General features: G+C 41.4%; 1 protein-coding gene and 1 long non-coding RNA gene across 2 annotated transcripts in view; one reads left to right on the top strand and one right to left on the bottom strand.

Annotated features, from left to right (window-relative positions):
- Nucleotides 1-21,241, bottom strand: part of CCZ1 (CCZ1 homolog, vacuolar protein trafficking and biogenesis associated) — a 30,809-nt gene extending 9,568 nt beyond the window's left edge. The window contains exons 1-11 of the mRNA XM_038539465.1: nt 21,045-21,241; nt 19,784-19,881; nt 19,599-19,692; nt 19,255-19,332; nt 18,827-18,874; nt 17,802-17,885; nt 16,525-16,700; nt 8,600-8,681; nt 6,477-6,538; nt 6,082-6,193; nt 97-130 (exon numbers count right to left, since the gene is read on the bottom strand). Of these exons, the coding sequence (XP_038395393.1) occupies nt 97-130; nt 6,082-6,193; nt 6,477-6,538; nt 8,600-8,681; nt 16,525-16,700; nt 17,802-17,885; nt 18,827-18,874; nt 19,255-19,332; nt 19,599-19,692; nt 19,784-19,881; nt 21,045-21,158 (982 nt within the window). The 5' untranslated portion in view covers nt 21,159-21,241. The remainder of the gene's footprint in view (nt 1-96; nt 131-6,081; nt 6,194-6,476; nt 6,539-8,599; nt 8,682-16,524; nt 16,701-17,801; nt 17,886-18,826; nt 18,875-19,254; nt 19,333-19,598; nt 19,693-19,783; nt 19,882-21,044) is intronic.
- Nucleotides 4,085-12,043, top strand: LOC111096220. The gene is made up of 3 exons (XR_005360610.1): nt 4,085-4,184; nt 9,736-9,962; nt 11,895-12,043. It is a non-coding gene; the product is annotated as an uncharacterized LOC111096220 (long non-coding RNA).
- Nucleotides 21,242-22,671: the final 1,430 nt, after the last annotated feature.

The following is a 22,671-nucleotide window of genomic DNA, read 5'->3' as shown; positions in this document are numbered from 1 at the left end:
GACAACATGTTTACTGTTTAGGGATAGAACACAGCAAAGCGTAAAGAGAAAAGGCTTATCTACTTGGGCTGAAGTCAGATACAGGTGTGTACCTACCATCAATCATAAAGCAAACAGCTGCACTCATGGCCTGGGAAGAGAAAACAAACCAAAGATTACAAAATGGCACAAAAAAAGCAATTTGACGATGATGCAGTGGCTCTGTTTGCATCCGGACTTGAATCACTTGGTCAAGATATTTTTTAGTCTACTGGAGAAATCTGGATATGGACAGGACAGTAGAGGACACGAAGGAAGTACTACTGTTTATTTTGCTAGGTGTGCTAATAACACATGGTTAGGTGGAAACAGATGCCCTTATTAGAGATGCAAATTGAAGCATTTATGAGTGAAATGACATGATCTAACATGCTCTAGCAAAGAACATGCAGGGAAAACAGATCAAAGATTAGCATATTCTTAATTAAATTAATCTGTGTGATAAGTGCCTGGGAATTCACTGTTCTGGTCTCTATTTTTGTGTATGTTTGAAAATTTGCACGAACATAGTTAAAAAAGCCCCCAGCAAAATGATGTTCCCTTGTCTCCCTTTTTATGAGTGAATGTGACAGTTGTAACATGAGCTACAGCAACCAAGACCACAAATCACATAACTCGAATTGTTTATCAGTGGATACTATATACATGGTACAGTGCAAAAACAGTCACACAGAATACGGCCTTAGGAGAAAAAGCCACAGAGCTCCTCCTGAGGCCTGTTCCAATAGGCAGCCACTTCTAGCCATTTCAGACACCAGGGCTCTACCACTGTGGCCTTCAAATGTCACACTGAATCCCTACTCATGTTACGACAGCAATGACCCCCCCATTGGCTTTCTTCTCCCTCCCTGTGGTTTAGAGCCACTCCAGCCTCCCCACTGGTCACCTTACAGCTCCAAATGGCCCACTTCTCATGCCACAGTTCCAGGCACAAGCTCCTGGAAAACAGCTGCATTTTACACAAGGACACTTACCCCATCCACCATCGGCACCTCTCCGCACATCCACCTCTCGAGCCCTAGCAGCTATAACTTTGTTTTCACATACTTAAGCACACCAGCACTATTTTCTAAGTGAATCATAATTATCAACTGCTTATAAACAGGTTGCAAAACTGATGGATCACAGGCAAGTTCCAGCCAGTATGTTTCTTTTTGTGTAACTTTGACTTAGATACCAATGAGGTTTCCTACATAAATTCCCAATTCCAGCCTCTCCTGAAATATCAGGACATCTGAGAGCACCAGTTCTGCATTCCAAGGTGCTATCTAGTGGATGTGAGTGGCCTCTGGCCTCCTTGTGACATGGTGTTTCATAGCCCCCCATACACTAAAGCCCCATCTGTTTATGTCTGCCATCTGCAGGGTTCCTATAGGCAACTGCATGTGTGACTCCTTCCAGGTTGATTTTTTTTTTTTTTAAGATTTTATTTATTTATTCATGAGAAACACAAAGAGAGAGACAAAGACATAGGCAGAGGGAGAAGCAGGCTCCTTGCAGGGAGCCCGACGCAGAACTCGATCCCTGAAACTTGGGATCATGGCCTGAGCCAAAGGCAGACACTCAACCGCTGAGCCACCTAGGCATGCTGGTTGATTTAATAAGTACCTTTCATGTCCCTTTTTAAAAACTTGAAGAATTTCAAATACATAGAAAAGCACATAGAACAGCATTATGAACCCGGCAGACCATCACTTCCCCAATGACTGGCAGCTGAGGCAGTCCTGCCCTACCTACATGTTCATCTCAGACACCACATCAGTTACTCCTGACACACATCAGTAGGTACCTACAGAGGACCAGGACTCGGGAGGCCATTCAAAATGGCAGTATGAGGAGCTCCACAGATCTCAAACACCATAACTGGAGAAAACTGTAAAAAAATGTTAAGTTTCCAGAGGGAACGTGTCCTAAGGGCAGACAGCAAATGGGGTAATGTTTCTTTAAGAAAACCTATTAAATCTGAGTATTAGCAGCATCAGTCTTTATAACTTCAGAGCCATCAACACATACGTTAAAAACAAGGAAGATCGCAAATCAAGAACTTAAACTTCCATTCTCAGACCTTGGAAAAAAGGTAGAGCAAACTAAACCTAAAGCAAGAGAAGGAAGAATATAACGAAGATCAGAGCAGAAATAAATGAAATCGAGAACAACAATATAAAAAAAGCAACACCAGGAGTTGGTTCTCTTAAAAGATAAGCAAAACTGAAAAACCTTTAGCTAGACCACCTAGACCAAGGCATAAAGAGAGGAGACACAGGACACCTGGGCAACTCAGCAGTTGAGCAGCTGCCTTCTGCTCAGGGCGTGATCCTGGGGTCAGGGATCGAGTCCCACACTGGGCTCCCTGCAAGGAGCCTGCTTCTCCCTCTGCCTATGTCTCTGCCTCTCTCTGTGTCTCTGTGAATAAATAAATAAATAAATAATTTTTTTTAAATGGGGGGGAGGAGAGGAGACACAAATCACTAAAATGAGGGATTAAAGAGGAGACATCACTACTGATTTATGGGGGAAAAGGGATTTGAAGGCTATAATACTATGAAAAATTATATACGAAACAACTCAAAACAAATTCCTAGTAAGACACAAACAACTGAAACTGACTCAAGAAGAAATAGACAATAAGGCACAGAGTAAGTACAGAGACTCTTTCACAATGTTAAGGTTTCCAACAAAGACAAGCCCAGATGTAGATGGCTTCACTGTGAATTATTAAAAGAATTAACAACAATCCTTCACAAGCTCTTCCAAAAAACAGGAAAGGAGGAAACAGTTCCCGACTTAGCTTGAGGCTGGTAGTACTCTGATACCAAAACCAAACCATAACTTCAAAAGGAAAAAAACACACAGGCCAACAATCCCTTCAGGCCCCAAGCCCACAGGCATCAGCAGGCCACTGGAGGGCTGGAGACTAAGGCCAGTGACACAGGCAGTCAGGTGCATCTGTGTGGCCAACATCCGGTAAAAACCCTGGATGTCAAGGCTCCTGTGAGCTTCCCTGGATGTTCATACTACATACACATCATGTCACTGCTGGGAGAAACAGGCCCTGTGCTGTCTGCACAGCTTCACCAGGAGAGGACATCTGGAAGCTTGTGCTGGGTGACCCTTGGATACTGCCCCAGGTGCCTCTTCCCTGGACCATTTTTCATCTGTACTCCTTTGCTGTAATCAACTGTAACTGGGAGTGTACTGGCTTCTCTGAGTCCTGTGAGTGCCTCTAGTGAACTCGTGGGCCCAATGGTCTTGGGGGCCTCTGAGCTAGCAGTGTCAGGAGCGAGGGTGGTCTTGGGGACTCCTGAGCGAGTGTGGGTCAGGAGCGAGGGGTGGTCTTGGGGACCCTTGCACTTTGCAGCTAGACACCACTGAATTGAATACATTAAAGGCGCTAATTATACAGTATGTAAATTACATCTCAAGCTGTTTTGAAAAAAATTTTTTTAAAATAACCGTGATGCCATCATCCTATTAAAAATTCTATCTATTGATTGACTCTAAAAATGGAAATTCAATAAACAACAGAGTGTACCAGGGTATTTCTTCCACTTGGCTTCAAAGTCATTCCCCTGAGTCATTCAGAGGATTCTGAACTTGATACAGAATTGGACTTCTCCCTACTTCAGTTATGGCTCATTTTCAGACACATCTGTACAACTTCCCTGGAATTCTGTCCTCCTGTGCCATTCCCTCAACATTTGCTCAAATCTCACAGACTATTTTATGAACGCAACATCTATTTGTTCTGAAGCCTGGGCACCCAGAGCGGAGCCCCCTTCCTCTGTTCCACTGCAGGAGTCACTGAGGTGCTAACTTCATCACAGACCTGGAGCTCTATCACCTCAAGCCTTCCTCTTACTATTTTCATGGGTTAGGGCCACTCTTGTGGATTCTAAAGTGTTCTCATTCATTGTTTCCTGATTCTCACCCGCAACACCACACAAACCCGAAGGACAGATGCACGAAGTAACCTGAGACTTTTTACCATTAACACACCTCTCTTCCATCTCACCTGTGATGGAATAGTTTGGCTCAGCAAAGAATTCTACACTGAAAATCATTCTCTCTCGGAACTTTGGAAGTTTTCCTTCCCTAACATCTGCTGCCTGTAAGAAAACTGCTGCTAATGCCGCTTTTATTTACAGGTGACCTGATTTTCCTTTTGAAAGCTTCTGGGATCTTCTCTTTATGCTTCTGAAACTGCTAATTGTGTGGGTTGGAGTAGGTCTTTTTGATTCACTGTGTGAGACATTCAGTGGGCCTTTGCTAGACGTATCCTCATCATACACCTGAATAATTTCCTCTCATCCAACTTTCTGTGAATCAGATGTCGAGATCCCGCTCCCCCATCTTTTCTCCATATTTTCATCTCTTGTCATTTTATCTTATATCTGAGGAAGGGCAACTTATCTTGAACCCTTCTGATCAAGGGTTCTCTTGTAAAAAATTTTATTTTCAGGAGACAGGCTGGGGGGGTTATTGTTTAATAGGTATAGAATTTGGGGTGAAGACGAGTTTTGGAAACAGGCAGTGGTGACGGTTGTACAATACTGTGAATATAACTTAAATGTCACTTAAGTGGTTAAAATGGCAAGTTCTATGCTATGTATATCTTGCACCAACAAATAATTTGAACAATTATGTTTTCAATTAACCTGAATTTACTCTAACCCTGACTCTTTGATGTCCTCCTGTTTCAGTCCTATAAATACACTTCTCTGATCTCTGTGGATGCTAATTTTTAGAAGTTCTCTCTGTTTCAGAGTTATTTTTGTTTCTCTCAAGATCTACAGTTTTATTTTTCCAAACACATCAGGGAGGGAGGCTTTGTACTGGGTCCAGGATGAGGGCAGAAGTCCTATGGGCACCCACAATCACCACTTGTTCTCAGGTGCTCATACTCTAGCTGAGCTAGGACTCCCTGGATTGTTTTTCTTTGAAAGGACCCTTGACTTTCACCCAGGGATAGGTGCTCAGCTGCCTGTGTGTGTGTGTGTGTGTGTGTGTGTATAAGGATGGAAAAAGGGGTGCCTGGCTGGTTTATATATAACACTTCACTTACTCCCCGCTTCTTTCCAGGCTCACTTCCCAACTCCTGCCCCCTTCGGTGCTGTCTCCAAGCCAAGAGCTTCTCTGCGCTTCTGTGGCGGCAAATGGGCTCTTGCCTCACTGCACCCTGTCCACTCATGTCCTTGGCCACACTTCATCCATCATCCTCCCCTTTTCTGCCTTCCAGGGAGAGACAGATCCCTTGTAATCTGATGTTCACCTCTGCTCTGTGCTCTCATGCCCTCATTTCTAGGCCTTTAGAAATTAAAACATAATTATACTCTCAAGTGGGGAAGAAGATAAATACACATGCTTAGCCTTCTTTCTTGAACCAAAACCCACCTTTTGAAAAATCAATCTAACATATCTGAGTTATAACTGAGATTATAAATCAGCAAGTCTTGGGACACCTGGGTGGCTCAGATGGTTAAGCATCTGCCCTCAGTTCAGGTCATGATCTCCCAGTCCTGAGATTAAGCCCGACGTCAGATGCCTGGCTCAGCAGGGAGCCTGCTTCTGCCTCTGCTTGTGCTCCCTTTCTGTATCTCTCTGTCTCAAGTAAATAAATTAAAAAATCTTAAAAAAAAAGAAAAAAAAAAAAGAATCAGCAAGTCCTTGGCTTTCTAACCCATGAAAGCAGCATTCACTGACGTGTGGCCAGGCCCATATCAGAAGGCATCTAATGACAAGCAACACAATCTTTGATGGCCTCTGATTGATGAGCACACAGGACTTCAAATGTTTCTGAGGCACAGCCTCAGACAGTGTCAGAGTGATTCTTTCACTAGCCAACAAAAGTATTGAAAAGGAGTTGAAAGTAAACCCACTGTTCCAGAGGAGCACTCATTTTGAATTTTACAGTAATTAGAACTTTTAATATCTGTTCTGAGAAATATCTGAGAGGTATGTAGGCGCACACACACTTGTGCACACGTGCAACAAAGATTTGCTTTTGTACTAATCTGTAACACTGGCAGGAAAAACAGTTGTTACCTTATAAACAATTAAATGCAGTGCTTCATAAGTGTCATCTGTATTTACAAAAATTTTGGGGAATCTGCATTTTGCTTCTGGATCATTAAGGTTCAAGGGTCCAGTAAGAAATCTGAAAAATAAGCATGGAAATAATTCAATTAGGTAAATGATAAACAGGAATATATAAAACAGAACATATTCCCACTTTATATTCATTTTTTTTGGAAGCTAGACACCACTTTGAAAACACCAAATCAAAGTATGATAAAGTTTTAATTCACTGGAAACAACAGAATTCCCTTTACTGACTACTGCCAATAAATAGCACAAAGGTAATTCAGTGCTGATGATTTTACCATTGCCAAAAAAGATAATAAAATTCAATACCATACATCAAAGAACAGAAGTTCTACCTTCCATAATGTTGAAGATTTCCTGGCATCTCCGCCCTTACTGGAGAATCCCTTCCTGCCAGCTGTAAACAAATTCAATGTTGAGAAATAGATTATTAGATTTTCTCATTTCAAAGCTTTGAAAACAACATTCATATCTTCTAGTTGGCTCCATGCCATTTTCCTGTATCATTTGCTCATATTCCTCTCCACCAAAAAAAGGGAGGGAGGATTATAAGAGGTACATAAAGAATGCACTGATGTGAACCAGAATGATCAGAACTTCATCATATTCTCAACTCCATATACTGATTTAGTTCCTTGAATAGCAATAATCGAAATTTCCCATGTGGTTAATGTATGTTAGGCAATGACCACCTCATGGGACCCCTAGAGGCACCACATACTTCACATTTTTTTGTTGTGGAAACTCAAGTTAGAAGTTCCCCAGGGCACACAGCTCCTAGGTGGCAGGGCCAGGTGTCAATCCCAAGCCTGTCTAACATCAAAGCCCCTGCCTTCAGCCATGACATCACGCCTCCTCAGATTTGTATTTGTAGCACATCCCTAACAGTCTTTGCTGAAGATGTGCTATTTCAATATGCCCAGGAAAAGGAAAAAAAAAAATCCAAATCTAAAAGTCATTTTAGCTAAAACTTATTCTTCTAAAAAATTCTGACATTCTTCCAGTCTATATAAAATTTTAGCATATAACCCCACGCAAAAAAAAAAAAAAAGAAAGAAAGAAAGAAAAAAGAAAAAAGAAAAGAAAAACATTCTAAATCCAGTAATAAAAAGTATATCCATCTCTCACATAGTCTGTCCTGAGAAAAAAAAGACCTATGTGTCTACACTCACAATGCTGTATATTTTGGCTTCCTATTTTATAAGCACAGCTCCTTGGGCAGATAATAAAGTACCAAATAGAACTTTCTGTTGTGGCAGCTGCACTGTCACACATGGAAAAGCCTCCTGAGAGTGTGGAGGTAAGCAGGTGCTTTAGCATCAGGCAGACCCTGAGATCAAGTCCTGGCCCTGCCATTTACCAGCTAGGTGACCCCACATACATCATTTAAACCCCCCTCACCTGATATCCTACCTGCAAGATGGGGATAAGGTATCCTACTCAGGATGGTTGTCAGGATGCTGGGAGATAATGCACATTAGCTGGCCACTCAGTCCAGCGTCTGGGACACAGTATGTACTTAAGAAACACAAGCCACTGTACTCAAACTGCCTAGAAAGGAACTACATGCAGGACTAGGTCCTTCTCAAAATCCTACTTTCAATTTCTTATCAAAGAGATTTTTTTTCCTGTTGTTTCAAGTCACAGCCTTGGGCAGCCCCGGTGGCTCAGCGGTTTAGCGCCGCCTTCAGTCCAGGGCGTGCGTGATCCTGGAGACCTGGGATCAAGTCCCACATAAGGCCTCCTTCATGGAGCCTGCTTCTCCCTCTGCCTGTGTCTCTGCCTCTCTCTCTCTCTGTCTCTCATGAATAAATAAATAAAATCTTAAAAAAAAAAAAGTCACAGCCTTAAATGGAGGGAAGGGAGGGAGCGAGCAAGTGCATGCATGCACCTGAGCCAAAATGGTTTGTGGGCTATGAATATTTTTTATCTCCAACCTAATGAAAGCTGCAAAAGGACATTTTGGGGAAGGCTGCAGTACTACTTACAGGTCTCTGCAGAAAACTGGGAAAATAAAACGCAAGGCAAGCAATAGGACATCTACTTGAATGATATCTCATGTTTGTAGGTGACAAGATCACAGGATTAACCTTTGTTCTGTCAAAGATCCTGGGTGTTTTCAAATTCCCAGAACCCTACCTAAAACCCTCTACTCAGTGAACTGCTCCTCTTAAAAACAGACCTTTGCAATTGTGTTTGAACATAAAAAGATGAAGAAGAGCTGACATACGTGGTTTTCTGTGCTAAGGGATACACAACCAAATAAATATCACACTAGCAGTGTAAAATATAGATCAGAGCTGCCCCTGCCCCCACCACTATGTTACTTCACTCTCTCTTCTCTCCCCCCACCCCCCGCCCCGGTGTCCATGTGTATGTATACATATAACATACATACACATAGACACAGACAGAGGTGTTGGGGTGGAGGGGGAGGAGGACTAATGCCCGGACATACCTCAGGTTCGATATGCCTTGGAAACAGAGATGTGGTGAGGTATTTGTATAAAATTCTCATGTCATCTTGTTCTAACCCACTCCTGAAACATCAGAAAAAAATGGTGTTAAAAAGCCTGGAACTGGTCTTCCGTCTCCTGTATTTCTGATCATAATAAAACTCCTCTTTTGTCTTGTTTACATTATACCCAGAAGTCCTTTCCCTGACTGGGAAATTCCAAAATCAAACCAAAGTTTGGCACCAGCATTCTATCTTGATCCAGCAAAGGCTACTACTATGTCATCTTGTATTCTATATGCCATTTTAAACAAAAAGTCACTGGTCTGATTTGGTTTGACTTGATTCTCTGCTTAAATTCCATATAGGATTCTTCAGGGAGCATTAATAACCACCACGCTCCACTTCAGGTAGCAGATTTTCTTTGCTTTCCAGGCTATATGGGAATGCCACACACTTTCAAGAGCCTCCTGGGAAATACTGGCATGCTGTAGATGGGGAACTTGCTCCTGCCAGGTCTCAGAAACTTATGTGGATTTTCATTCTATGACCTCAGTGTAGGCAGAGAGGCGAAAAGAAAGAGACAAACTTTCACGTAAGTCTAATCTGAAATGAGGCAAGAATAAGTAGCACTGTGGAAACAGTGCTGAGACACCAGCAGGCCTCAGACCTTATTTGAGATCAGTTTTCTAGGTAGGGATATAAACAGACCATGAGTCTGTGTCTGGTTTTTCTATTTGAGACAACTAAAAAAAAAAGAAAAAAAAAATCCCGTGATGAAATCCAGCTTTATATAAATCAAGCCTCTACATCATATTCCAGAGGCACTCTCTTCTTTTCCTAGTGAAACCATCTGTTAGAAAAATCTGGATTTCCTTAACAAATAACATGCTGCTCCCTTCCTGAGACTCTTCCAATGCTGTCTCAACCCTTCCTCTGCCACCTCACTCCTTTCCAGATTCAATTTTCATAAGGTCTTGTCCACAACTAAAATTATAAGGGATGGAGCCCTAGCCCTTTAAGCAGGTTTGTTTTGTCTGTCCTACAACAACTCTAACTCAAAGTACTATACAGCCAACTGGGCAGATGGAATCTCCAAATCAAACACATGAAAAGTCACCCACTTTCTTCTTTTGCAGAAATAATGGAGGTAAGAAGAGAGAAAGAGGAAAACAAAACAGGTTCTGGATGTTATCTTCCATCCAGACATAGTCAGAAGTACTGGTGGGGAGAGGCTGTCGATGATAGGTAGAAGACAGTACATAAAGAACTATGTGCTGGGCAATTTCTTCTGGAGCTGCACTTCCAGTAAGAGAAGCTACTGGGCACATCTGGCTACTAAATGTGTGACATGTGGCTCATCAAAGTGAGTGTAAAACATACACTTGATTATTAAGATTTAGCACAAAAAGAACAGGTCATTAATAATTTATGTTTACGTGTCCAAGTAATAAATTTATAATAGTTCATTAATAATTTAAGCTTTTACATGTTGAAATAATTTTAGGTATACTAGGCTAAAAATTAATTTTACTAGTTTCTTTTCATTTGAACGTAGCTACTAGGAAACTTAAAATTATATATAATGGCTTGGACTACATTCTTTTTAAGATTTTATTTGAGAGAGAGGGTGTGAGCAAGTGAGCAGGGAGGGGCAGTGGGAGGAGCAGAGAAAGAATCCCAAGCAGACACCTGCTGAGCACAGAGCCCAACACAGGGCTTGATCTCACAACCCTGAGATCATGACCTAAGCTGAAATCAAGAGTTGGATGCTTAACCAACTGAGCCACCCAGAGGCCCCTGCACTAGATTCTTAATGGACGGTGCTGTTCTAGACCATAGGACACCAAGAAGAAAAAACTCTGTAAAAGCAGCCTGTAACTGTTCAACTGTGCATTGTGATTAGGGCTTTATCATTTTACTTCAGATTTAATGCTAGGCATTAAATAACTTGGTACTGGTCTTCTGGATAGAAAACTTAAAAATAAAAATACTTGGGATCCCTGGGTGGCTTAGCAGTTTAGCGCTTGCCTTTGGCCCAGGGCGCAATCCTGGAGTCCCGGGATCGAGTCCCATGTCGGGCTCCCAGCATGGAGCCTGCTTCTCCCTCTGCCTGTGTCTCTGCCTCTCTCTATGTCTATCATGAATAAATAAATAAAATCTTTTTAAAAAATAAATAAAATAAAAATAAAAATACTAAGTTGCAGGCAGCTGTTCAGAGCAAAAAAACCCCAAGTAGGTGATTCCCACTTTGCCTACAGAAAGGCCTGCCCTACTTGTAGGATCTCCATGAGCTCGGACCACAGCAGGCCTCTCTCCAGTGTCTGCCACTCCTATCCCTACTTCTGCTCCCCTATAAAAATAAATGAGGCAACAAGTCGTTATAATTATGGAAAATGTTACTATTGGAGAAAAGTTCTTTAAAAAAAAAGGTAAATTTAAAAGTTCCTTCTTTAGTGCAAATAGATAAATAAATAAAGCAAAAAATCCCTGCACTGACAGGTCCAAATGATTCAGGACTCCATCAACGGTTCATATCACACAGACAATAGCCCACTCATGTTCAGAAGTATAGGGGTTCTCTCAAAGTCTCTCAAATATGGTTATTTAATACGAATAATTTTTTTCTTAAAAAAAAAAAAAACTTTTCTTCAGCTTAAATCTCAACTGATCCAATTTGTGTGCAATGCAGAATCCTTCATATCAAGATCAGTTTTGTCTACAATACAGATGTTATCATCATGTATTAAATATAAAATAATCTAGTCAAGCAAGATCCAAGGGGATGGTCAACTTTGATGAGCTTAAGAAATACCTAAAGCATTTATTCATAGAAGCATTAGCCCCTGGAAGGTAAATCAATTCACTAAAAAGAAAATTCTCTCAGGGGCACACAGGTGGTTCAGTTGGTGAAACATCTGTCTTCGGCTCAGGTCATGATCCCAGGGTCCTGGGATCAAGCTGTGTTGGGCTCCCTGCTCTGCAGGGAGTCTGCTTGTCCATCTCCCTCTGCCCCTCCCACTGCTTATGCTCTCTGTCAAATGAATAAATTTAAAAATATTTATTTATTTATTTATTTATTAATTTTTATTTATTTATGATAGTCACACAGAGAGAGAGAGAGAGGCAGAGACATAGGCAGAGGGAGAAGCAGGCTCCATGCACCGGGAGCCCGACATGGGATTCGATCCCGGGTCTCCAGGATCGCACCCTGGGCCAAAGGCAGGGGCCAAACCGCTGCGCCACCCAGGGATCCCATAAAAAAATATTAAAAAAAATTTTTTTTCTCAAAAAACAGGCCAAGAACTCTGGACAAGAAAAATGACTGACATCTTCCTACCAAACAGCAGTAATGTCTAATCCTATCATGGTCACTGCAAAACCAAATCCATCCATTAAATGCAACAAAGTCAAGAACCTAGAAGATATTTTCTACTAATTATTTGCTTTAAGCTCACAACCATTTACCAAGTACCTACAGTCTATAAGGTTCTGGCCATGTCCTGGGACAGATAAGAGTTTCTAACTTCAATCAGAAAATTTCAAAACAATATAAACAAGTAGTAAATTGAACCCAATAATATACTTAAAAAAAAATCATTCACCATGATCATGTGGGATTTATTCTCAGAATGCAAAGGTGGTTCAATATTCACAAAACAACATGATACATCACATCAATAAGAAAAAGCATAAAAACCATATAATAATTTCAATAGATGCAGAAAAAGCATTCAACAAAGTACATCTATTCATGATAAAAACCCTCTGCAAAGTAGGTCTAGAAGGAACGTATCTCAACACAATAAAGGTCATATAGGAAAAACCCACAGCTAACATCATACTCAATGGGGAAAAACTGAGGAAAGCCTGGGTGGCTCAGTGGTTGAGCGTCTGTCTTGGGCTCAGGGCAGGATCCTGCGATTCTGGGATGGAGTCTTGCACTGAGCTCCCTGCAGGGAGCCTGCTTCTCCCTCTGCCTATGTCTCTGCCTCTCTGTCTCTCGTGAATAAATAAATAAAATATTTTTTAAAAAATGGGGAAAAACTGAGAGCTTTTCCTCTAAGGTCAGGAACAAGACAAGCATGTCCATTCTCACCACTTTTATTCAACATAGTACTGGAAGTCCTAGCCACAACAATTAGATAACAAAAAAGAAATAAAAAGGCATCCAAGTTGGTAAGGAAGAAGTAAAACTCTACGTGCAGATGACATGACATTATATGTAGAAAACCCTAAAAAAAAAAAAAAAACACCAAAAAACTATCAGAACTGATAAATTAATTCAATAGTCACAAAAATCAATCTATAAAAATTTGTTCTTTTCCCATACATAAATAAGAAGAAAGTGAAATTAAGAAAAGAATTGCATTTACAACTGCACTGAAAACAATATAATATCTAGGATTAAATTTAACCAGGGAGGTAAAAGACCAAGACTCTGAAAACTATAAACCACTGATGAAAGAAATTCAAGACAACAGAAATAGATATTCTATGCTCATCGAATGGAAGAACAAATATTGTTAAAATGTCTAGACTAAAAAAAAAAAAATGTCTAGACTACCCAAAGCAATCTATACATTTCATGCAATCCCTATCAAAACATCTACAATATTTTTCACAAAACTTGAACAAACAATCCTAAAATCTGTATGAAAGCAGAGAATACCTCAAATAGCCACAGTAATCTTGAAAAAACAAAACTGGAGGTATCATAACTCCAGATTTCAAGTTACATTATAACAGAGTAGTAATTAAAACAGTATGGTAATGGCATAAAAACAGACATATAGATGAGTGGAATAAAACAGAAACTCCAGAAATAAACCCACAATTATATGGTCAATTAACCTTCACCAAAGGAGTGAATATCCAATGGGGAAAAGATGGTCATTTCAACAAATGGTGTCAGGAAAACACAACTGCAACATGCAGAAGAATGCAACTGGACCTCTTTCTTACACCATACACAAAAAGAAACTCAAAATGGACTAAAGACCCAAATGTGAAACCTGAAACCATAAAAATCCTTGAAGAGAGCTCAGGCAGTAATGTCTCTGACATCAGCTGTTGCAACATTTTTCAAGATATGTCTCCTAGAGCAAGGGAAATAAACTATTGGGACTATATCAAAATAAAAAGTGTCTGGAGAGTGAAGGAAACCATAAAAAAGGCAATCTACTGAACGGGAGAAGATATTTGCAAATCCGATAAAGGGTTAATATCTGAACTATATAAAGAACTGATATAATTCATTACCCAAAAAACAAATAATCCAATTAAAAGATGGGCAAAAGATATAAACAGACATTTCTCCAAAGAAGATGTCCAGATGGCCAACAGACACATGAAAAGATGCTCATGATGAGTTATCATCAGGGAAATGCAAATCAAAATTAGAATGAGGTAATTTTGTCAGAATGGCTAAATTAACAATATAAGAAACAACAGGTGTTGATGAGGATGTGGGGGAAAAAAGGAACCCTTATGCAATGTTGCTAGGAATGCAAACTGGTGGCGATACAGCCACTGTGGAAAACAGTACAGAGGTTCCTAGAAAAATTGAAAATAGAACTATCCTACGATCTAGCAATTGTACTACTGGATATTTATCCAAAATATATAAAAAAAAATAAAAAACTAATTCAAAGGGATACATGTACCCCCCTCCATGTTTATAGCAGCATTATTTACAATAGCCAAATTATGGAAGCAGCCCAAGTGTCCGTAAATAGGTAAATGAATAAAGATGTGGTGCGTATATATATATATATATATACACACACACACACACACACACACACACACATAAACAGAGTATTATTCAGTCGTAAAAAATGAAATCTTACCATTTGCCGTAATATGGATAGAACTAAAGACTACAATGCTAAGTGAAATAAGTCAGAGAAAGATAAATACCATATGACTTGACTTGTAGAATTTAAAAAAATAATGAGCAAAGGACAAAAGAGAGAGAGACAAGCCAAGAAACATACTTTTAACTACAGAGAACAAACAGATGGTTACAGGGCGGGGTGGGGGGATAGGGGATGGGACTAAAGAGTATATTTATCATGAGGAAAAAAATTAAAATGATTGGAAAAAAAAACATTGGGCTCCACTTCACAAAGCATTCAAAACTAAATACGTGCACATGGGCACATGTACACACATATATAATAGTAAGCAATTAAGAGCAAATATATATCCTATTCGTGAAATATAAAATACTTCATTGGTATTTAAACAGACCAGCTTTGTAACTAACAGTTGCCTCCCACAATATGTTGGTTTTTTTGAAACTCCTCCTTATGATGACTGCCTGGGGCCAACCTTGCCCTGTCTGCATATTGTGGTGGGATCCCAAAGCAGCGCTGTGCAGCCATCGGAGCTGGGCACAGCTTAACTCCAGGGGCTGTCCTTCACAAAGACAAAGATGCCAACAGGATCCCTAGGACTAGGGCAACACGCAGCCCTGTGAGTTCAGGCTTCCAGACTTCAACCCCACTGGTCCTACTGGCTCATCGGCCTCTCAGCAGAAGCTGCTGACTTTGAGGGGGACCCTCTTGCTCTAGGCCTGTACCCTTTCTCTCCCCGGGTTCATGCCCACGTCAGGGGTTATGCTATGTCAGGCGATTAGAATCTGAGCTACCTTCCTCCGACAGGAGCACCCAGGTCATGGACTGCCATGGAATTCTAGCATATCCGTCTGTCTCCTCACTGGGGTGGGGGAATGGGGGTGGGGGGGGTAAGGGGGAAAGCCTTCCCAGCAGCACCTCCCTGGAATTTCTGCCTGTGGAGGGCTGCTCCCTCCTCAGACCTGACACCCTCCAACCCAGTGTTAACTCTTCCACCTCTCACAACAGCATTAAGAATCTCATTTGACTACCATAGCGTGAAAATTATAAAAAGCAACTAGAACAGGACCAGCTAATATAGCATCATGTGTTCTGCTAAATAACTTGTTAAATGTGAAAGGAAGGGCTTTTTCATCTGGATTTCATGCTGCTTTCATGGGGGGGGGTGGGGGGGGAACAGAACACACGCACAAATTCTACATGAAAACTCATCAACGTGTTTAATAAACGGATTCAAATTTCTTTCGATTAGCCTATTTCTCTTCCTGAAATGATGCCACAAGATCTTGGCAGGGAGAGGAAGGGTTTCCAGAACCATTACTGCCTTTTGTGTTAGCTGAACTCAAGTTTTTGGGCTCAAATACGGCCACAACCTGAACTGCAGAAAGTGGGATACAGTCCATGTAAACGTGAAAACTCAACACTAGTGAGCACCCGGAACAGCTCCTGAACTCTAGGAGCCCATCTCAGACAATCAGAGGACTCTGGATGTCTCTGAGCCACACAGCCTCTATATGGTCATGGTCACATGGCTTTTCTAGAGCTGTCCTGGGTAGCTGAGAGCGTTTAGTTTCTCCTTTCTTCCTGAGTATCAACACTTCCAAAGAAATTATGTTTTTGTTCCTACTACAGGATGCACAGTTGGTTGCCAGCAGGTAACTTTCTGGTTTTATGGCACATTTAACTTCTTGGATATTTTTAAAAATCTAGCTTGAAAATAAAGTATGAAAAGTATGCTTTCCACATTTATTATACTGTTTCTTTAAAGAAGTTTTCCGAAGAACACCCAAATAAAAATAGGATCCCTAAACTTCACTTGACACGAACATTTTCTATACCTTTCATGCAACCAGTTTTAAATTCCCCTGCTTTGTCTTTTTAACCCAAATCACCCTACTTTTAGTTTAAATGATCACTGCTTTATTTTGACAGCATCTGTAAAGATGCTTCCTACCTTGCCCCCTTGCTATTCATTCCAATTTGACAACCTATCGATCCAGTCACTGCTGTTTTTATTATCTTAATAGGTTTTCTTCTTTTATATGCCAAGCCTTAGGGTGTACATACCAGATTAGTTGATCGTTATAGAGAAAGGCAGTGTATTTGACTATACTCAGGCTTTCCTCCATTCTATTAATAAAGGACTGGATTTTCAAATAAGTCATTTTATCCAATGGGAAGAAGCTGATTCCACCAAAAATGTCAAGGAGATCACATGACTGCAAATGCAACGTTTGCAAGTACTGTAGGAAAAAATAAGGCATTAAACTTACTAAGAGTACACTGAATATAGCACTCTGAAAGCTGAGAATAATTAGTCAACTTAGGATAAGATTACATCCTAGCACACTGACAAGACCAATAAGCAGATTAGCCACAGCTAACTGGATGTGAAATCAATACCAATTTCAAAATATAAAGTTCAAACGTAAACTGTTAATATTTATTCAGAATTATCTTATCTCTTTGAGGTATTTAATTCCCTAAATGAATGATTCTCAAATTATATCTCATTAGGGACCTATATATTGATATGGACTGACAGTGCCATGTTCTGCAAAAATAACACTGAGAGCACAGGTAGTCAGTTGTTGATAGGTAGGAGAGTAATAAAAAGGCAAGGACAGAAGTCAGGAGACAGCATAAGAGTAAATGATGGTCACTAGAATGAAGAAACAAAGAGGAAACAAAAGTAATTCATAAAAACAAAATAATTCAAAAACAGAGAAAATGTAGTTTAGGGGAAAAAATAAATTGAGAATTATTCCTCTAAGCTAAACTGAATTTTACCAGCGATAAGCTATAAAAAACTTACAGTGTAACAGAGTGACAACTATATAGGCACATTCATTTATTGTTCGGGAAAAATCACACTAATAACCACTAGGGTGATAAAGTCTATATTACAGCAATAACTTTTCCACTGCATCAATACAGATTAAACAATACTGTTCAGTGAACAATAATCAATCCATAAGAATGTATATTCAGGTAAAGAGTTTAAATTCGGCTAATTGACCAATCATCATGCAGGAAGTTCATTTTGAGTAAGCCCACACTAACAACACAGGTTGACCAAGGATGAAGACAAAAGGTGTCTCCAAGATGATGTGGGGATGCACACAAATGGCAGGATGCTCTGATCCTGCACAAAAAGTTATGAAAAGATTCAAGAATGCAAGTCTAAAGAGTTTTCTCACTGATCTGATTTTGCCACAATGTATCTTACACTTTGTCACTTTCAAGTCCTAAGTTTTTCCTAAAGGAGAAGCAAAATTGTATGTTTATTTCTAAAAGTCTTTTTGAAGACTACAAAGATTATAAATAAAATTCATAATACTTACCCGATGGAAGAATTTCTCTAATCTTTCTTTTAGGAGCTTGACACCTCCATCTTCCATGGCTCTCAGGAATGTACCATTAAAAAGCTAATGATGCAAAAAAATTTTTTTAAAAGTCAGTTTTTTATATCCTGCAATTTACCAGTATAACAAATTCTTTTCCTTTTAGATTAACTAATTTGGCTTATTTAACCCCCCACCCCATTCCTTTTAAACATATAGAAAATATTTACATGAAAGGGCCTGAGTTATAAAATAAATCACACACAAAATCAACACTGTTAAGTGATATCATTTCTGTGTAATCACTGAATCATTTGGGAGATTTTTTTTTTTTTTTTTTTTTAAAGTAAGCTTCATGCTCAGCATAGAGACCAACACTGGGCTTGAACTCATGACCCTGAGACAGATCAAGACTTCAGCTGAGGGATCCCTGGGTGGCGCAGAGGTTTGGCGCCTGCCTTTGGCCCAGGGCGTGATCCTGGAGACCCGGGATCGAATCCCACATCGGGCTCCCGGTGCATGGAGCCTGCTTCTCCCTCTGCCTGTGTCTCTGTGCCTCTCTCTCTCTCTGTGACTATCATAAATAAATAAAAATTAAAAAAAAAAAAAAAAAAAAGACTTCAGCTGAGATCAAGAGTCAGATGCTTAACCAACTAAGCTACCTGGGCACCCTGCATTTTTTTTTTCGTAACCTCATCTCATAACTAAATTTCATTTTATGTAAATAATATTGCCAGACTTCTTAAATCATACAAATATCTACAGTATGCCTTTTCCTCAAGCATATGGACTCTCTTGTTTACCAACTGGGATACATTCCTAGTACTGCTAGGAACAGAGAAAGACTCACTACTCAGCGAATAAGTCTATACATAAATCTCAATGCAGTTTCAAAGGCCTCATTATTTCTTCCCTTAAAACAGATATAGTCACCACACAGTCATCTAAAGAACTAAGATTTTGAAACAATCCCTGTAAACAGGAGTAACTGGCTAGACTCAATTCAGAAAGAACTTCGTGCTTACCTTGTACATGCTATAGCACTGCTGTAACACTGAACTATAAACCTTGTCCTGCAAGCATAAAGACACAGATCTCAATTCAAGGGGGAAAAAGTCCATGGCATAGCAAATGTACAATGACTCTTGGCAACGCAATATAGTGCTTATAAGCTTGGACCCACAACAGTTGTGTGCTGACAGTAAGATGTATTTAAATTCAGTTATGAACCAGTAAGCCTAATTTTAGGAGGACTTATAAAAAGATGATTAGAAGACACTAGGGAGACAAGATACAGATTTTTATACAACTGTGCTAATGTAAACAGATATGAAACTTCACTATGCAGAACCTCAGAATCTTCTACAAAGGTGACTGCTTAAAGTTGACCAAGTCACTCAACATATTCAGTAACAGGTTTTCTAAAAATATGAAACAAAAAATGACACATTACCAACAACTCCTCCTCTTGGTATTCAACAATTGGTTTTCCATCTTTACTTTGCTTTTCAATTATAGGATTCCGAACAACCTACAAAATTTTGATAGGACGAAATTACACAATGACCCAATTATATAAGTTTTTAATTTTCTCTTAAATGAAAAAATCTGAGCATGTCACAACACCAAAAACACAACTTAAAACAGCCCCAAGAACACATACACTGAATATGTGCAACCAACTTTATTGTAATTTTACTTTGCAATAGCTAGAGGACTTCTCTAAAGTCCTAAGAGAAAAGATCACCCATAATCTCACTACACAAACTCAAAAAGATGTACTGTATATGCAAGTACCATGACCATCCAGAAATTCTCTTCTGGTTCATTGAAGAACTGTCTATTCTTCTGTGTATGTAAAGACTTTGCAGGTTTTGATGGACTAAAGGTCCTAAAAAGGTTAAAAAAAAAATGTTGGGGGACAGTTCTCGAAGTTGTAAGAATTCACGGAGCTTACTGAGCTCTGCATTTAAGGGCATTACCTTGTAAACTGTACAATAGCTTCACATAATCCAACATTTCTAATTTTCTCATTCTTTTCAACTTCATTTGGATGGTAAAATAAAATTTTATTTTCCTCCTAAAGTATGGAAAAACAAAATCATCACATTAACATAAGCATTTTTAAAAAAAATCATCTCAGCTGTTAAAAATGCTGTTCAATGTCAAGCTCTCACATCACACATGCCAGCAGCAAAACAAAACAAAAAACCCTTTTCAGAAAAATCAAAAATTGTCTTCTCCTTGATATGTAAATGATGCTCACCAGCCTAGAAGGCCATTGTGATATACAGTTAAGTCACAAGTCCTCTGGAGGCGCACAAAACAATTACTCTGAAAACTCAATCTTACAGTTTCTTTCCTCACTAATTTTGCAAAAAACACCGTTTGTAAAAAAAAAAAAAAAAAAAAAAGCGTGTGCGCACATGTGCAGACTTACTGCCTCCTTGCAAGTAAAACTCAGCAGGTTCAAGAGCATTAGAACTCAGAGCCTTTCAAAGGACCCTGAGGGGCACCTGGGTGGCCCAGTGGTTGAGCATCTGCCTTTGGTTCTGGTCGTGATGGGGGTGAGGGTGGTCTTCGGATCGAGTGCCCCATCCGGCTCCCCAGAGGGAGCCTGCTTCTCCCTCTGCCTATGTCTCAGCCTCTCTCTGTCTATTTAAATAAATAAATAAATAATAAATAAATAAATAAATAAACGTGACTTGCTGCCAGCCCAACCGGACATCCTTTGGGGAAGTCACCGTCCCCACCTATAAAACAAACAAAACCCATCCCTGGAATTTATTTAGCAATTCGGAAAAACAACACAAAACTTTCCTATGCTCCTCCAAGCCTGAGTTATCTTAGGAGCACATAGGCCACCACTCTCCATCCATGCTTCTAGTCCGGGACTTGTACTAACAAAAACATAAGCTCAATTTTACTTACCCGGGATTGGCGCAGAAGCGCGGAAACTCACTCACCCTGCGTGGAGTGATGAGCCTGCCGAGCCTCGGTCCAGAGACCCTGCCCGGCCCCCACTCGTTCCGCGGGCGCACGCCCGGCACAAAGCAGCCTCGGTAAAAGCCGCCCCGGGAGGGGAGTGACAGGTGCTGCGCGGTATCCCCCGCCCCCCTCCTCCGGGCGCGCCCCACCCCCCGCCTTCTCCGGCTCCGACGCGGGCCGGCCGGCCACCGCCCCCGCCCTCCGGCCCTCCTCCGACCGCCGGCTGGCACCCGCCCACGGCACCGCTCCGCGCACCTCGCCCTCGCGCGGCCCGAAGCGCGGGTTGTAGATGAAGAAGCTCAGCAGCGCCGGCGGGAACTGCTTCTCCTGGGCCGTCCCGGCCCCGGCCCCGGCCGCCGCTGCCGCCATCCCGGCCCGGCCCCCAGCCTCGGGAGCCTCCCTCGGCCCGCCCAGAGACAGCCGCCCTGAGGAGACCGCACTTCCGCCTCGCTCGCGGCCGCCCCGGAAGTGGTTGCCGCCGACCCGGAAAGAGAACCTGCCGCCCAGCATCCCCTTTTGGCGAGGTCCGGTGAGGGTTCGTTTTGCGTTGGTTTCTGCCGCAGGTGCTTCTTGTTTGAGAGTGGCGGTGAAAGTGAAACTTTTTTTGTTTGGTGGTTCCCAGGTTTGTGTCCTGGCTGAAGCGAGAGCTGAGTATTTAAAGAAAAATAGAACGGGCATAGGTTGTTTTTTTGTTTTGTTTTGTTTTTTTAGAAGGGAGAGTGAAGGCGCAAAGGAAGATGAGGTGCATTAAGCTGGGCGATTTGCCCACTTCCATCATCTACAGGGTCCCGCCTGGCCTGTATAGGCTTTTTTGATCCCTGTTTGAGCGACCTGAGGTGACCGCTGGGTCAACCCTAACCAACGGGGTTTGCGTCTTAGCCCAGCTCCCGTGGCTCTGGGGAGAATGGTTGTGCGCAGAAGCGAGGGCGCGGCGTGTGTGGTCCACGCGGGAGCAGAGCGTGCATTCCCCGCGGAGCGCGCCGTCCCGGGCCTCGGCGACCAGGGCATCGTCCTTTCTTCGCATCGAGGAGTCACTTGCTTTTGAGCCCTATGGATTGTGCCATGTTGGAACAGCTCGTCACTTCTGGCCTCTGGTATTGGGAGTCCGAGCCCTTGCATGGCAGCCTGCTTGGCCAAACTCAAGAAGACCTCAGTTTAGGATGACTCCTTGGTCACAGGTGAAGTTTAGGAACAGGACCTCATATTCAACCTGGTAGAGTAGACTTTAATGTTTAGGGAGGAGATGCACTGGAATTTGGACTGGGTATTTATCCTAACCTGGTCCCTCGCACAGTGCGAAACCTGGGACCTGTTACCTAGCTTTTCTCCAGCCTCTAGTTCATATTTGTAAAATGATGAGTAGCAAATGCTTGCCTAGTAGGAATTTTGTTTTAAGAATTAAATGGGGTGGGGGGGTGGACCCTGGGTGGCGCAGCGGTTTAGCGCCTGCCTTTGGCCCAGGGTGCTGTCCTGGAGACCCGGGATCGAGTCCCACGTCGCGCTCCCGGTGCATGGAGCCTGCTTCTCCTTCTGCCTATGTCTCTGCCTCTGTGTGTGTGTGTGACTATCATAAATAAATAAAAATTAAAAAAAAAAAAAGAATTAAATGGGGGACGCCCGGGTGGCCCAGTGGTTGAGCACTTGCCTTTGGCTCAGGTGCTGATCCCAGGATCCTGGGATAGAGCCCCCCATCCCGCTCCCTGCAGGGAGCCTGCTTCTCCCTCTGCCTATGTCTCTGCCTCTCTCTGTCTCTATGAATAAATAAAATCTTTTTTTAAAAGAATTAAATAGGACCACGAATTGAATATAGAGTGCCCAGCACTTCATCATTATTCAACAAATGTTTGTCATTACTTGCCCTTGAAACACTTTCCCAACTAAC

This window comes from Canis lupus, chromosome 6 (genome assembly GCF_011100685.1).
Source record: "Canis lupus familiaris isolate Mischka breed German Shepherd chromosome 6, alternate assembly UU_Cfam_GSD_1.0, whole genome shotgun sequence".
Lineage (NCBI taxonomy): Eukaryota > Metazoa > Chordata > Mammalia > Carnivora > Canidae > Canis > Canis lupus.
The sequence above is the reverse complement of the archived record's forward strand: the minus strand, read 5'-3'. Positions and strand labels throughout refer to the sequence as shown.